The sequence below is a fragment of the Anas acuta genome, chromosome 6 (assembly GCF_963932015.1).
Source record: "Anas acuta chromosome 6, bAnaAcu1.1, whole genome shotgun sequence".
Taxonomy (NCBI): domain Eukaryota; kingdom Metazoa; phylum Chordata; class Aves; order Anseriformes; family Anatidae; genus Anas; species Anas acuta.
Genome location: NC_088984.1, coordinates 23,767,938 through 23,783,346, shown reverse-complemented (window position 1 = coordinate 23,783,346; position 15,409 = coordinate 23,767,938). Strand labels below are relative to the sequence as shown.

General features: G+C 38.4%; 1 protein-coding gene across 2 annotated transcripts; it reads right to left on the bottom strand.

Annotated features, from left to right (window-relative positions):
* Positions 1-1,918: 1,918 nt before the first annotated feature.
* PLEKHA3 (pleckstrin homology domain containing A3) lies at positions 1,919-15,372 on the bottom strand. 2 transcript variants are annotated; one of them, XM_068685831.1, is made up of 8 exons: positions 15,166-15,372; positions 11,627-11,743; positions 10,848-11,003; positions 9,502-9,638; positions 7,962-8,126; positions 6,872-6,915; positions 6,205-6,320; positions 1,919-3,791 (listed from the first exon to the last, which is right to left on the bottom strand). In XM_068685831.1, the coding sequence occupies exons 1-8, from the start codon at positions 15,203-15,205 to the stop codon at positions 3,661-3,663; spliced, it is 906 nt and encodes a 301-aa protein (XP_068541932.1). In that variant the 5' UTR covers positions 15,206-15,372; the 3' UTR covers positions 1,919-3,660. The 2 variants fall into 2 exon arrangements, with proteins under 2 accessions (XP_068541932.1, XP_068541934.1); XM_068685833.1 differs by lacking the exon at positions 15,166-15,372 and having other exon boundaries at positions 10,848-11,031.
* Positions 15,373-15,409: the final 37 nt, after the last annotated feature.

The following is a 15,409-nucleotide window of genomic DNA, read 5'->3' as shown; positions in this document are numbered from 1 at the left end:
CGACTACTCAAATGGCAACTGAAGCAATTAAATTCCTAAATGGCACCTTCAAATCAGTATTGTACACAGTGGGAACAAAAATGGTAATGCATTTCTTTTAGCATGTTATAAAGCAGAGCCCAGTATGCTCACTTTCTAGTAAACTTGGTCATGCTTGTGACTTCCTCTACAAAGTAACAAAGAACAGGTTGCTCTGCTGTATGGGTATAAGAACGCTTAGTTTCTGAATCTCTTACCATTTCATTGCTTAAACTAGCTGCTAAGCTGCTGAGTCCTTCTGAGACAGTGACATTTCTAAGGGTGTTACAATCATCTGATGAGCTTTGTAAGTGAAATAATAATCTGTATGATCCTTCAGTCTTCAGTGTTAAGCAGCAGATATTTTCAGGATAGCAGCTGTGGCTTTGGTGACACCCCCTCCCCTTTAATCAGTAACATTCCCTTCTAGAGGTTGATCTGAAATGCTTAGGTGGAAGTAGTCAGCAAAGAAATGTTAATGACAGGCATGTTTTACATTAACTCTTTTAAAGCTGAATAATGAGGATCACCTGACAAAAAAAAAAAAAAAGAAAAAAAAAAGATATCAGACAAAGAAGTTTCCTCCATTCGTGTATTATACCTCTGTAAAAAGTTGCTAAGTGCAGCACCAGCAGTAACAACAGCTACAATACCTATATTGATTGTGGTGTAACAAGCAAAATTTAAATTCACAGTTTGAGAAATTAACTGTAACACAAATACTTATGTCATTTTAAAAATAAATTAAATGCAAACATTTTATGCATTGCAATGTATCTATATATGTTTTGGGATACAGTAATGCCTGCATTCCAAAATCTGACCACCACTCGGGGCGGGGGAGGAAGGAAATCAAGCTCACACTGTAAGCTTACTTACTATACTTCCATACAACAAATGAAAAGAAATACAAACATTAATTTTCAGTTTTAGACTCTGAACATTGTAATGTAAATATTCATGAATTTCTAAATTATTCTGAGTGCCTGATATTTAATTCTTTATAGAGTACAAGCTGGTATGCCATTTAAGTGCATTCCATTTCCAATCATCTAATGTTAGAAACTTCATAAATAAAAGTCAGTAACTAGAAATTAGCACTTTTAGCCTAAGTATACGTAGTATGCTTATATCCTTTAAGTGATAAATGCTTTAAAAAATGAATTTGGTTTCACTGGGAGCTCTTCAGAAGCAAGTGAGATCAAAACTGGAAGCATCAATTACATATCCTATGTTGACATTCAGCTCCTATTCTCCACCAGAAAGAGTAACAGTATAATTATCAATTACTGATTAGCTCTGCCCTAACTCTGAAAATGAAAAGGGCATATAGAGTTTTCTAATCTTATCATACATGGACCACTGTGGTTCTTCTACAGTATCATTTTCCAAAATTACTTCTTAGATCCTTGACACCAGAAGCATGATGGCATATCTTCACTGATTTCCTTTAAATAGATTTTAGGATTTTAGCCATAGAGTTTAGCAGAGGTAGATAAAAAGGATGATCTAACTTTAGCAAGAACATGTTGCATATATATTAAGACATCATTACAGCTTGAGTCACATAAAGAAACCCAACACGGTACTGAAGTAATTATATAACCATTGTGCTGGAATCTAAGCCTTACAACCTGTGTCTAACCAATCCTATTAAAAATATATTTTATCAGCAGTATTTAAAATGCTGATTTACAACTACATGCACAATCAGTCTCATCGATCTTTTTTCGCACAATGCGGAGTCCGAACTATTTTTTCTGTAGTAGCTGGAAGCCAGAAATAGATACCTGTTAATGTGGCATGGACTTAACTCTGTACAATCTGGAAGAAACTTCAGTGAAATTTCAGTAAGCAGCTAGAAAACAATGTATATGATTCAATGAAACACTCAGCAATATGTTGTTTACTTCTCTGAACATATCTTTAATACTTATTTTTACAGTTGTCTTAAGTGTCATACAGAATACATTAAAGCAAAATTTCAGGAAAAATGTACAAGCATGTGTATGGCTGATATGCAAATGCTAGTTGCATGAAAACTGAGCACAAATAACAGCTCTGAGCTGGTATCCATAAATAACTTTACTCACACAAGACCTTCAACTCCATTTGACCCCTACATAATGGTTTAAAACCTGTTAGTCTAGACAGGCAACAGGTTGTATGATTTTCCTCAACACTTGGACCTATTTTGATTTAAATGAATCAACATACCAGAAGTTTATAATGAAAATTTCCATTCCAAGCCCATCTGTCTTTTCCACACTGCTTCAAAAACACCAAATTATTCATATACACCAAAGGAAGACAAGATAGACCAAATTAAAGACTTGTTTATAAAAACAGATTTTGGTATGTGCTTGAGTGCAAAAAACCCTGTGCATTTACTTAGGAACTGTGTAAATCAAAAACAGTAAATGGCTTGCTTAAAGTGCTCTACAGCTAAGACTTTATAGACCAAGTTTATCCCTAAATTAATACCAAAAACAAAATCCCCCAAAGTTTACAATGCTAACTCTAGCAACCTTATGGACCAAGGTGCTAATAGGCACTGTTATTATATATAACTCATGAATTATTCAGAGTCAGAATCCAATCTCACTTACAGTAAATGCAAATTTACATTGATGTAACTGAGAGCAGAATCCATCTCATGGTTTATACCACCTTGAAATGATATAAAGAAGTCACCAAATCACAAGCTTCCTCTTGTATAAATACATCATAAATAAAATATGTATAGACACAAATACCCATTTCAACAGCAGCTTCATGGTCTAATAGGTTCATCTCTTACTTCTATAATACTTTCCTGAAAATACATCTCAAGTGAGCAGAGTAAATCTTAGCCGTGTTGCATTAGTTACTTGTGATGCTACACACCCCAGAAACAATTTATGGACATTTTGAAGCCTTTAGTAGATCCTCAGATCTTTAGTAGTGAAATTAGGTAAAAAAATTCTGATGCAAAAAAGAATAAATAAATAAAAATTATTAAATATCCAATGCTTGGTACAAATGCTTCATATTAAGTTATTTTCATATATTTGTTTAGAAAAATACACTAAATATTTCTACTTTCATTGGCTAAAAATAAGGACCGGATTATGTATATCCTTGTGTTTTTAAAGAAGGCAATGTCAATTACCATTAAGCCGCTAGAGTAGACCTATTAGTGGCCAGTCCCACAGCCCTTATACAGGCAAAAAAAGCCACTGCAGGGCTATCATAGCTCCAGGCAGATTGCTTGTACAAATGACCAGCAGGCCCATGGCACAAGTTACATTTTCTTCAAAAAAAAGAAACCTTTTTGCTAAAGTTTTTAACCTGTACATTTACTAATGTATCAGTAAGACCTTCACACTTTAAAAAGAGCAACATTTACAAATGTAGATGCTTATCTGTTAAACCATCATTTGTTCCAAAAAATGCACATTCAAACTGTGAAATATTAGGAAAATACTCTTGCAAATAAACTATATAAAGATAAAATACACTTCAAAGATAGTTTTTATGTTATTCTATAAAGTGCAGAGAAATCCTTCTAAAAAGGGAAATGACTACTTTCTATAACAACAGTATAATTACAGCAGCCTTTGCATAGCATTATTTATAGAAAATTGAATACTTTCAATTTCTTCATGAAGAAAAGGATGAGAAAGTCTCTTCCAGTTCAGATCTTTCCTTTGATACTGATCTATTTTCTTCAGGAATGGTTGATGATACCACCAGATCTCCATTGACAGCACTTCTAGAACAGTGAGCAGATCCTATGAAGATATCAAAAAGTATTTAAATTTCAGTGAAAAAACCCTCATCCAATCTGTCAGTTATTCTATTTGCTATTTCCTATTGGACTTCTCCAAAAATACTTCAATTAATAATATAAGAGCAATAAAAATAAAATAAAAATAAAATAAAACATTAATAATATAAGAGCAAGTGCCGGGTCCTGCACCTGGGACGGGGAAACCCTGGCTGCACGTACAGACTGGGCGATGAGACGCTGGAGAGCAGCCTAGAAGAGAGGGATCTGGTATCTGTCGTGGTAGACAGCAAGTTGAATATGAGCCGGCAGTGTGCCCTGGCAGCCAGGAGGGCCAACCGTGTCCTGGGGTGCATCAAGCACGGCATCGCTAGTAGGTCAAGGGAGGTGATTGTCCCGCTCTACTCTGCACTGGTGAGGCCTCACCTCGAGTACTGCGTGCAGTTCTGGGCACCACAGTATAAAAAGGACATGAAACTGTTGGAGAGTGTCCAGAGGAGGGCTACGAAGATGGTGAAAGGCCTGGAGGGGAAGACGTACGAGGAACGGCTGAGGGCACTGGGCCTGTTCAGCCTGGAGAAGGGGAGGCTGAGGGGAGACCTCATTGCAGTCTACAACTTCCTCGTAAGGGGGTGTCGAGAGGCAGGAGACCTTTTCTCCATTAACACCAGTGACAGGACCTGCGGGAACGGGGTTAAGCTGAGGCAGGGGAAATTTAGGCTTGACATCAGGAGGGGGCTCTTCACAGAGAGGGTGGTTGCACACTGGAACAGGCTCCCCAGGGAAGTGGTCACTGCACCGAGCCTGTCTGAATTTAAGAAGAGATTGGACTGTGCACTTAGTCACATAGTCTGAACTTTTGGGTAGACCTGTGCGGTGTCAAGAGTTGGACTTGATGATCCTTAAGGGTCCCTTCCAACTCAGGATATTCTATGATTCTATGATTCTATGATTCTAATACCATGGCCAAGGATGACGGACACAATGAATTTTCAGTTAGTATAAATGTGGTAACTTTTTTCTTTTAAACAATGATTTTTGAAGAAGAAAAACTGATAAATCAATAAGCATTTGATTAAAATATTTTCTATTATCAAAATGAGATGGATGACTTCCTGCAAGTTCAGTATTGTTAGGCTACCTGGCACGAAAGAGAATGAACTAAGATAACTAAAAAGGTAGTAGAGGGAGTTTCTAACAAAGGAAAAAAAAAAAAAAGAGGGGTGGGGGGGAGAAAGTGAGTTAGAAGCTAGGGCTAGTAAGGAACCAAAAAAGTCGGGTATTAGCAGAAACACACAGGACTTCTCAGCAATTCTGAAAAGAATCAGACTGGGTGACCAACCCCAGGAGAAGGTCCAGATGTTAACAACAGACCTAGGTTACAGAAAGCAAGACTGATCTGCAACTACCTAGGCAGTGAGATGCAGACTGGGGTCTAAACTAAGTTTATTAGCTTGGGATAGATGCTAGCAGACCCTAAACAGGTGGCAGGTGAGTAAGATCAAAGTGGTGGTTGTCTTGCGGTACATGAGCATCAGAGAACCAAGAAGATGGTGCGGCAGTGCAAATACTTGCACTGTGATAGTGTAAAGCATTAGTACCTCTTTGGACTCGCACGGACTTTCAGCACGGCACAGGCCCCAGATTTTTTGTGGTTTTTTTTTTTTTTCAATCTAAATGAGGCACTAGGAACTCCAGAAGGAAGCAAGACTAAACCAGAACTAGCCAAGAAGAATTAGTCATGTTAAAGTCTCCCTGAGAGAAATTAGGATGGAATCAAAAGGAGAGTAAGATACAAGACTTAATAAGACAGAACTGTATACTAACTCACTCAGTAGGCCCCTCTAACCAGTAGGGTCTAATATTCTGAACATGACATCATTTCATCATTTTTTTGGTTGTTTTTACTTATTATTACCAGGGCTGCACTATTTCAGAACAGTGCTGCTCTCCACAACAGGCAAGCAGACACTGAAATGAATGATCTTTCAGCAATGCACTGTGGGGAAATTAACCACCACACACCCCTATTCAGAGAGACCAAAGAAAGGAGAATTTTTTTAGTAATAACAAGCAGATAGCAAGTAACAGTATACCACATCACATACCAAAATAATGTTCATGCAAGGTCCTTAGTACAAACACTCCTGTTCTGGTTGGGTCTCTATTTTAGATTACAAGCAGTCCTACTGATTTCAGTACAACTACTCCAGGTGTAAGATCCTCTTCAACAGGAGTGAAAGCTAGAAAAAGTCAGCTACATAAAAATCTACACAAGTGATTTGTTTTATAATGTTGCAACCTTACAACCAACTCTTTTTTCTTATACTGATATCAGCACTAAAACAGATGCTGTAAACAGGGTAATAAATTCTACAGAAAGATAGAAAAGAAAATCATCCCTTTTCCAAACTCACTCTGAGAATCTTCCAGGGGACTATCACTGTAAGATTCTGTATCTGAGTATGTTCTTCTGCGTCGCTGTGATAATCGGTGAAGGGATGAAATTGGTTCTTTTACAGAGTGATTATTCCTACAAATGAAACAAGATATATTAGTAAGTAAATTCTGTAACAACCCACACAAACTTAATACTTTAAAATAATTCTGTTTTTTAGTTTGTTAATATCAATAATGTTTTTCATTAAGAAAAAAAAATAACACAGCCAACAGAACATTTTGATTTGCATAATTTCAATGCCTGAAAATTGAAATAAAAATCTAATACAGCATTTGCAAGCAGAAAACAGTAATTCAAAAACTCTGAAAGACTGACCCAGAAAGAATACAGCATTTTAAGTCATATATCTAATTTTATGAAGTCAGCAGAAGAAGTCATTTGCATAAAGTTTCTAGCAGGAAGAAATATTTACAGGGCAAGTATGAGAGACATTATGACACAATGAGCTCCATTATTTGCCACTGACACCAATAATCTGCTCCTGTTTTCAAAATTAGATCAATTTATGCCATTTTATTATTTTCCCAAGTGAAAAATTTCTCTCATACTTTATTTTTATAATGCCAGCATGGTCAGGGAGGTGTTTTAAGAAATTAAGAAAATAAAATGAAAAATAAAATTACCTTTCTGAATAACAAGGACCAGGGTGGCTAATGGAACGCTTCATCTAGAAAGAAAAAAAAAATGCCACAAGCTACTTTCAAGAATAGTATACATACTTACACTAATTTATACTCTATTTACAGCCTCTACAAAGAGGGTGGGTAATCTCTCTCTTTTTTTATATATATATAAATTAAAAATAACTGTTCTTAATGGGAAGTCTGCTCTAACTATATGGAAATGGATGGATTGCTACCAATATTAAAAGTTTTAAAGCGTTCACACAGGACATGCAATTTACTACATGGAATACTATCTAGTTAGAGAGCCATTTGTCAATTGACATGATATAGAAATGCTGAAGTATTTTCCCCCACCAAAAGCCAGTTTAATTCTCCATTACACAATAAAGCCAAAAGTCTGCCTCTTGATTCTTTGCAGTTTTTCTGGTATCACTGCCAAATCTCTATGTGTGAAAGTTATTAAGTTATACAAATGACATACAGAATTGTATGTCATTTGATGGGATGGAAGATAAAAGGATAATATCCAAGTACAAAGAAAGGGACTCCCACAAGAGAATCCTACAACACAGCCTATCTTAGAAACTATGTATGTTATCAGTACGACATTTAAGATGATTTCACGTACACTGCCCTCCTAAAAAAAATAATTAGTAATGACGAGTTATGCGAGTATCTTTACCATTATTGGCCTTTTTGAAAAAAAAGGGCATGTTATATTAATATGAACATTTTTGAATTATATACATTGAAAAATAACCTATGTTGCTGAAGTGCTTCAAGTCACAAGGCAGTTGTCTGTTTAACTGAGGAAAAATTAAATCGCATTTATTTATGAGATATCTCAGAACAGGGTCTTGACACATGTGACAAATTACCCCGATTATGTGAATGCTAGCAAATGAAGACTGGTAACATAGAAGTATTGATTTATAAAATATTTAGGACCTGCACTGATCACAGTAGTGTAAAGATTTCATTTGCTGATGTAATAGCACAAAGCAATACTATAGTCTTTTGCCATTCTTCCCCACATCTAACCAACTACATGACACTTAGAAAAAATAGTATTTTAAAATGTCTGAACCATTTGGACAGGTGATGGTGACACAGGAGAAACCAAGGGATCAGGGTGAGGCAGCTGGAACATCTCTGGCTTAAATTTGGCATTAGCAATCTTCACACATTCTTCAAGCGTTGTGATAAATGTATTACAGGTGGCACTAAGCAAGGAAGAGGCTTCATTCATGTTCTGAAAATAAATGAAAGCACAAGCATAAGCAAGAATTCCCCCCCCCCAATACCCACTTATTTTTATCACTCTTTACTACTAAGAACTAGGGATAACTTCCATTTCCCACTTAATCAAATGTACACTTACATTGAGGTCGATTAAGCAACTAAATGTGATAGCACTCTAATTTCTTTCTGACATATGAATTTTTTAGGGTATCAGCCAATGACGCTATAATGTTTTCACTGTAAATACAAGAAGTTTGTCTCAGAATAGCTATCTGGTATCAGAAGGTCAGTGAAATAAAAGAATGGCATGTGAACAGCTTTATCGCTTCAGCGCAACAATTCTGCAGGCCAATTTCACCTTGCTGTTGCAAACTGACAGCCATTTTCTCTGTTGTGACAAAGTGTCGACACCTTGCTTTACTTTGCTCTAAGTCACAGAATCATAAAATAGTTTGGATTGGAAAGGACCTTAAAGATCACCTAATTCCAACCCCCTGCCATGGACCCCCCTAGACCAGGTTGCTCAAAGCCCCATCCAACCTGGCTTTAAGAACTTCTAGGCATAGGACATCCACAGCTTCTCTGAGCAACCTGTTCCTGTGCCTCACCACCCTCATATGAAAGAGTTTCTTCCAAATATCTAATCTAAATCTAGTCTAGTTTAAAACCATTAGTTTTAAACCCTTTAGGTTAAAACCATTACTCCTTGTCCTATCAGTACACTCCCTGATTAGGAATCCCTCTTCTGCTTTCTTATAGGCCCCCTTTAGGTACTGTAAGGCCACTATAAGGTAACCCCAGGGAAGAACAGCCCTGTCCATGGGTGGGCTTCAACCACCAACCTTTTAGTGACGTGGACAACTGTATTTTCCACACACTATTCAAGAGTATAAAGAATGAGGACCAGCATTAACTCTCATTCAAAAACAGAAATACTAGAATACTTTTATTTGTGTATATTCAGAGAAACTTTGCAGGTTTCCGATACCTGTAACACTAGCTCTCACTAACAACAAAATGGAATACTCTCCTAAAGGAAGTAAAGAATGGACAAGCAAGATAGTTTCAACCACCCTGCACGTAACAGAGATCTGAAACAAGATATATGTATAGCAGATGTGACGGCTCTTCTGGCCTTTTAACCAAATGACTCAATAACACAATTGATTCCTAATACATTTTATGGTTAAAATTAAATCATACAGGTTCTTTGTGCACTTATAATCAATGACAGCATTATGTACACACAACCACTCAAAATCTGACTTAAATCTGAGTCAAAACTCCCAACATTCAGAAGAAAGGAAAAAAGCATAAGATATCAGCAGAAACTTTAGTTGAACTATGTAATCAGGTTCTCCAATGCCATTCTAGAAATTCAATACCTCAATGCTGGGAGGAGAACGAGTCTCATCATGGTGAACAAATTCTTGTATTGTATGAACTTGCTGCATTAAAAGATCACAGTAGAGACGAAGTTCAGACATTTTGGTTTTAAGAGATTCATTGGTCTCACTTATTTCTATAAGAAATAAAGGAAATGTCAATTTATGGCATATCATTTATTACATATTCTAATTTTTTAAGTGCACTTCTTATTTAAATTTAAATATTGATTTAAAAATTTGCTTAAGCTATCACTCGAATTTGAGAAAAAATGGATTCTGCAATGAATCAAGCACTATACTTGAAGCAGACACCAGAGTTCGTACTTTTTGGTAACTGATGCGACTTTAATGACCACAATGACAGAGGCATATAACAAGAAAAGATAAAGTTGCAATCTTTCTTAGCTACAGCCTAATGTAGGAAAAAAATCAGTAGATGAAATTTATCCCTGTTAGAGTGGGTAAATGGTTACATCAAGACATTCAAAAAATATATATATTCTCATGTTATATTGACTTCCTTCAGTGGAGGTAATGTCATCCAGTGTGTTTTAGTGTTCTTTTCCTCCAGTAAAAGGAAACTTGTACAATGCCCATATACTGAAATTCTAGATGCCTTACTGTCAAGGAAGACAGGGCTGAATACATTTAGGAATTTTAACAATGAAGCATGTGATTGGTTTTACATACAAGTGATTTTTTATAACGTGGACAGAATAAAGACTCAGAATATCACCGCCAGAATGTTTGTAAAAATATATTAGGCATATAACTAAGATGCATGTATTTTCTCAAAAAGGGTCCAGGGAATTAGACATCTAAACCCCATGGACTTTGAGTTTAAACTCCCTGTCCTTCTAACTGTTAGACTCCTAGTAAGACATGCATATCTGTAGAAGAGAAAGGAGTCTGAACTGATAGCAACTGATACAGGTTTCTTTGAAATAAACAGAACTCATATTCATGGCAGCTGTGAATTTGATACTTCATATGGTCACAGCAACATTCCTAGAATGCCACACAGATATGAAGTGCAGGACAAATCTGAAGACAGCACAGAAATCCAAAATGGAAAGGCAATACAGAAAACACAGAAGTGATAACGCCTATGATCAGCAAAATAAAGTCAAAAACAGACTAAGTAACACGGTGATTTGCATCATTTGCTAGCACAGTTCATACATCATGGGGAAATTTACATTACAGATGACTAGGAATAATTACAGTTCATATTTTAAAGACAATAGTACTCAATTTCTAACACAACATTTGCGCTATCGTTACCCGAAAACAAACATTTGAAAAGGTGGTTAGCTTGTGCATGCTCAAGGTAACACACATACCTTTTTCTTTTTTTGTTCTAGTATCTGCTAAACAGGCTTTTGCACTCCCCAGTGCTACCAGCCACCTCTGCCTTTCAGCTGCATTAACTGCTTTCATATAGAAATGCTGTTCCCCTGGGATGATTAGCTCCATTCTGGTGTTGTCTGTTGCATGAACTTATGATAGAGAAGAATAAAAGAACAACTTTGAAAAAAAACAAACAAACAAACAAACAACATATAATCTGGTAACAATTATTTATTAAAAACAAATCAAAGTATTTAGCAATACAGTACACCACAGTAATACAGTAAATCACAATGTGCTGCTGCCAAATAACAGAAAGCCCATGCCCTCAAGTGAAAAGGCAGGAATAACAGACACTAAACAAACAATGGCTACACTCAAGTAAAATGGGGTTCCCTTACTGCATTAAGAATTCACTGCATGAATCTGTAGTAACTTTTATACTCCAACCCCAATCTAAATACGGGAAACTGAAGAGTTTTGTTACAAGGACAATATTTAGAGAGTCCTAGAAACAAGAACTGAGGTGGACTCCATTTACAGTCCATTATATTCATATAATATGATGAGTTTTAAATCTCAAAAAAAGAGCTCCAAGTGTCAAAAACATTTTTCTTTGTCTCCAATTCCTAATTCACTTTCATTATTATCTGTAAACTATGAAGCAATGACATTGGACTATGAAAACACAAATACAGAGAGAGAAGTTTGTGATGCAAAATTGGTGATCCCTGACAGCTAAAATTTCTTCTAGCAGAAACATAATTCTTACCTTTTATTTCACACACAGCCATCTTTATACTTCCTTTGCTGCCTTTGCAAACATCATCTTGTGAATCATAGTACGACAATATCCCATTGTCTAAAACAAACCACCGAGGCTGCCAACCTAGCAAGATCAAAAACAGGAAAAAGAACGTTTAGTCTTATTACTGAATTTCAAATTAAATTCAGCTCTTTGGCTGCTAAAACTTTTACAAAAGATGCAAACATTACACTACTCCCATGACACACCAGGAAGTAAAGAATCTGAGTACCGAAGACCAGAGCTGCTCTACAATCAAACCAGTATTATACAGCTATTTTATTCCCATTCATTTTAAATGAAAGGTTGGCAGTATTTCAGTGTTCACTATATTCCATTCTACCACAAAATAAAATTTTAATTTAGCCTCTACGGAATCCCATTTTGAAGACTGATAAATCGCATAGCTCTGAAGAAAAATCCTTTTTTAAATATATTTTTCAGGCAGACTTCCTTTAGATTGTAGTCCCAGAAATAAATGACTGTCGTCACAAACTGCTCTGTTCATTCGCCTCTCTCTGCCTCCTGTATTTCAGTGAAAATGTCTATATTTTACACTTAACAACTGACATACTGTTTTCTCTGAAAGTAGCCCAGCTCCACTGTCAATTTAACAGCAGGAGTTGTGCTGGGAACTGAGACATGGCTTACATTACTAAGAGTCCACTTGTGAGGACCAGCTCCCCTACTACTGTTTTCACCAGCTTTACATCAGCAAAACTGTTTAATGATCTCTGACTTCATTATGTCTACAAAAGAGAGCAGCTTACACATGCACATGCAACTCTCTTTGAGAGCTCTATGCAGCATTACACCAAGTAGAAATGCTGATTTATTTTAATTAGAGAGGGCCTTGACAATCATTTATCTCTTAATTTATTTTACAGCTATTTCATAAAGCTTAACACTCAGTGGATGGGTACTCTATTTTTTAATACTACCAGATATTAATGTTTTTGCCTAGCAAAGCACCTTGGTTTCTAAAAACAACCTAGAACTAAAACATTCCAGTAGAAGATAGCAAGCGCTCAGGCCTATTACAGCCTGGGTCGGCTAGACGATGGGAGCAGGCTCTCCCTCTATTTTACAACTGGAGACCAAGTGTATACTTTCCTGCTTGGCTTATGGCTCAGAACAGCAGTAGCTGTGCAGCCAAGAACTTGACACATCTGGCGATATGACAGTGTGGTCCGCGGTGTTCACCATCCTGTCATCCCGAGAGAGCAAGCAGCAGCCACCCAGCAGCACCGCACTCTAACACCGGAGGCTTCCTCAGGCATCCACTAGAGGCTTCACACTGCTCACGTGCAGTCATTACCAATTTTAACACTAATTCAGAAAGTGCAGGACCAGACCACATCACATCATGTCAGAGTTCCAGGATAAGGAAATTATAATGCATAACTTTATTTTTTTAATTATTATTATATATTATTTTTTAGCTATAATGGTAAACATCTTTATCATTCAAAATGCAGATGAGTAATTAATAAGTAGATCCACATTCTCACAAAAAAAAAAAAAAAGAAAAAAAAAAAGTAAAAACACCAAGGAACCCCAGTTCCCATGGGAAAGATTTCAAGTTATATGTACAACTTACAATAAAGTAATATGCAAACTGCCATAAAATGACTGTATGGAAGACCCCGTCATGTAAAAGGCAGCTCAGAAACATGCTCATGTTTTTTTTAAGCTATGTTGTGTTGCAAAACATTGACTCTGCACTGTCCTTATCTCCTAAGTGCATGCCCATGTCAATGCCTTTCTAAACAGGGTTATTCTGATAAAAAGGGACCCTATGTGGATGATTAATTCAGCCTCATATTATGCTAGCTTTGAAAAAAAACATCCACAAGGGATTTAAAAGACCTCGGTGCCTCACAGAAGCAAGTAAAAGAATAAAGCCACTTCTTACTTGAATTTGGGCAAATAGGGTTTCCTGTGTTCAACAAAATATTTAATAAATTCCTTCACAAGTCCTTAGATGAACATCTATTATTTAAGTAAGAAGGAGGAAACTAAATAATGTTTTCCACAAGCAACAATAACAAGCTCCTTTGCTGCTTGGCTTCTACTGTAAATAGTACCACAAATACCACAGCCTATTTTTGGCTACAAAAACATGTACGAGAGTAACAAGAAAGTTGATAACAACTTTAAAAAAATTCACTGATATGCTTTTTTTTTTAAAAAAAAAAAAAAAAAGTTTCCCTCATATTCAGAAAGTTCTTGGGTATTTCTGACACTATAATTTCCAAATGCAACTGGAGCAGATGCTGTCAGCTGGGCAACACACATGGAAGGAAGGGCTCTGCAGTTCAGTATATTGGAGGGCTGCTGACTTTTAGTAGAAGTTAGCTGCATATAAGTTTTTACCAAACACCACAAAGGTTCATTACCCATGACCTTTTACCTTTCACTGAATCACTTCTGGTCACAAAAAATGGAAGTGAAAAACACCATTCTATTTTGAAAAGAAATTTGCAGTCATTTTCATACTTAGCCACTTTTTTTTCCACTATGTTATTTCCCCGCATTCACTGTGAAGTGACCAAAACATCTAATCTAACAGCTATTTAATTCCAGCACAAGAATAGCATCCTTTCACTGGAAGGCCAGTATACCTGGATGTGGATTTCCTCTGAAAAATACAAAACTACGTACATTTCAATTCCAAGCAAGCACACAATCCTTCTAGTGTGGGGCCTGCACTTTATAAACGCTCAGAACTGAGTTTTACACCACTCCGCATTCAACACCTGAATTCACCAAACTTAAAAAAATAGCGCAGACGAAGACCAAGAGGGCAAAGAAGGCACGGACGGACTGCCAAAACCACCGAAGAGGCCTGGTGAGGCACAGTATGTGATCCGGCTCTGATCTGCTCTACAGGCACAAGTACAGCATCAAAGAGGAATCTTCTTCCCCTTGGAAGTACAGCCTGTCCACTGCTGTCTCCGGGGGGAGGTGACAACTCTGCTATGACAGAGGGAGAACCAAACACTTCTGACAGCAAACGCAGGCCTTTAGTGCGCTTCTGCCCACAGCACTTCACAAAACACATTTACCCAGAACGTGTCCTCCAGAACCAAACTTTGTTTGCGTATTTCACAGGGTAGGATACAGTCGCAGAAAGTCCAAAAAACGACCATCCCAGGCCGAACCAAGAGAACCCAGGCTCGGCAAGCCTTTAGCACCCAATATTTAAAGACCGAGCCCTGCCTGACGCCTCAGCCGCACGTGGGGACACCGGCCGGGCTGCGCGCCGCAAGCATAAGATGGAGGGGAAGGATGCGACAGCCGCAACGAGCCGCACGGGGCAGCGGCCGCCCGCGGGCCGCCCGGCAGAGCCCCCGACCCGGCTGTCAGCCCGCAGCCCCCGCCGGCCCCGGCTGCCCGGAGCCCGGCGCCCCTCACGTAGGCTCCGCCGCGCCGCAGGCCCGGCCGCCCCGAGCCGCCCCCGGCCCCGGCCCCGGCCCGGCCCCGGCCCCGGCCGCGGCGCCTACCCGCCAGGTAGTTGGTCCACTTGTACAGGGCCCCCTCCATCGCTCACAGCCCCGCGCCGCCCCGCATCCTCCTGCGCCGCCGCGGGGAAAGCGCGGCCGCCGCCGCCGCCGCTGCGGGGATGGGCGCTCCCCTCCCGTCCCCGCCGCTGCTCCCTGCGCGGAGGCGGAGCCGCCCGGCCCGGCCCGGCTCGGCCCGGCTCGGTTCAACCCAGCCCCGGCACGGCGGCGGCCCCGGCGGCGCCAC

What these genes read in the sequence shown, in the direction of transcription:
- PLEKHA3 (XM_068685831.1), bottom strand. Translation starts at nt 15,205, where the DNA reads ATGGAGGGGGCCCTGTACAAGTGGACCAACTACCTGGCGG. An exon ending in GGCTGTGTGTGAAATAAAAG is followed by an intron (nt 11,004 to 11,626) that starts GTAAGAATTATG and finishes CTCTATCATAAG; the next exon opens with TTCATGCAACAGACAACACC. An exon ending in GGTCCTTGTTATTCAGAAAG is followed by an intron (nt 6,321 to 6,871) that starts GTAATTTTATTT and finishes TTTCATTTGTAG; the next exon opens with GAATAATCACTCTGTAAAAG.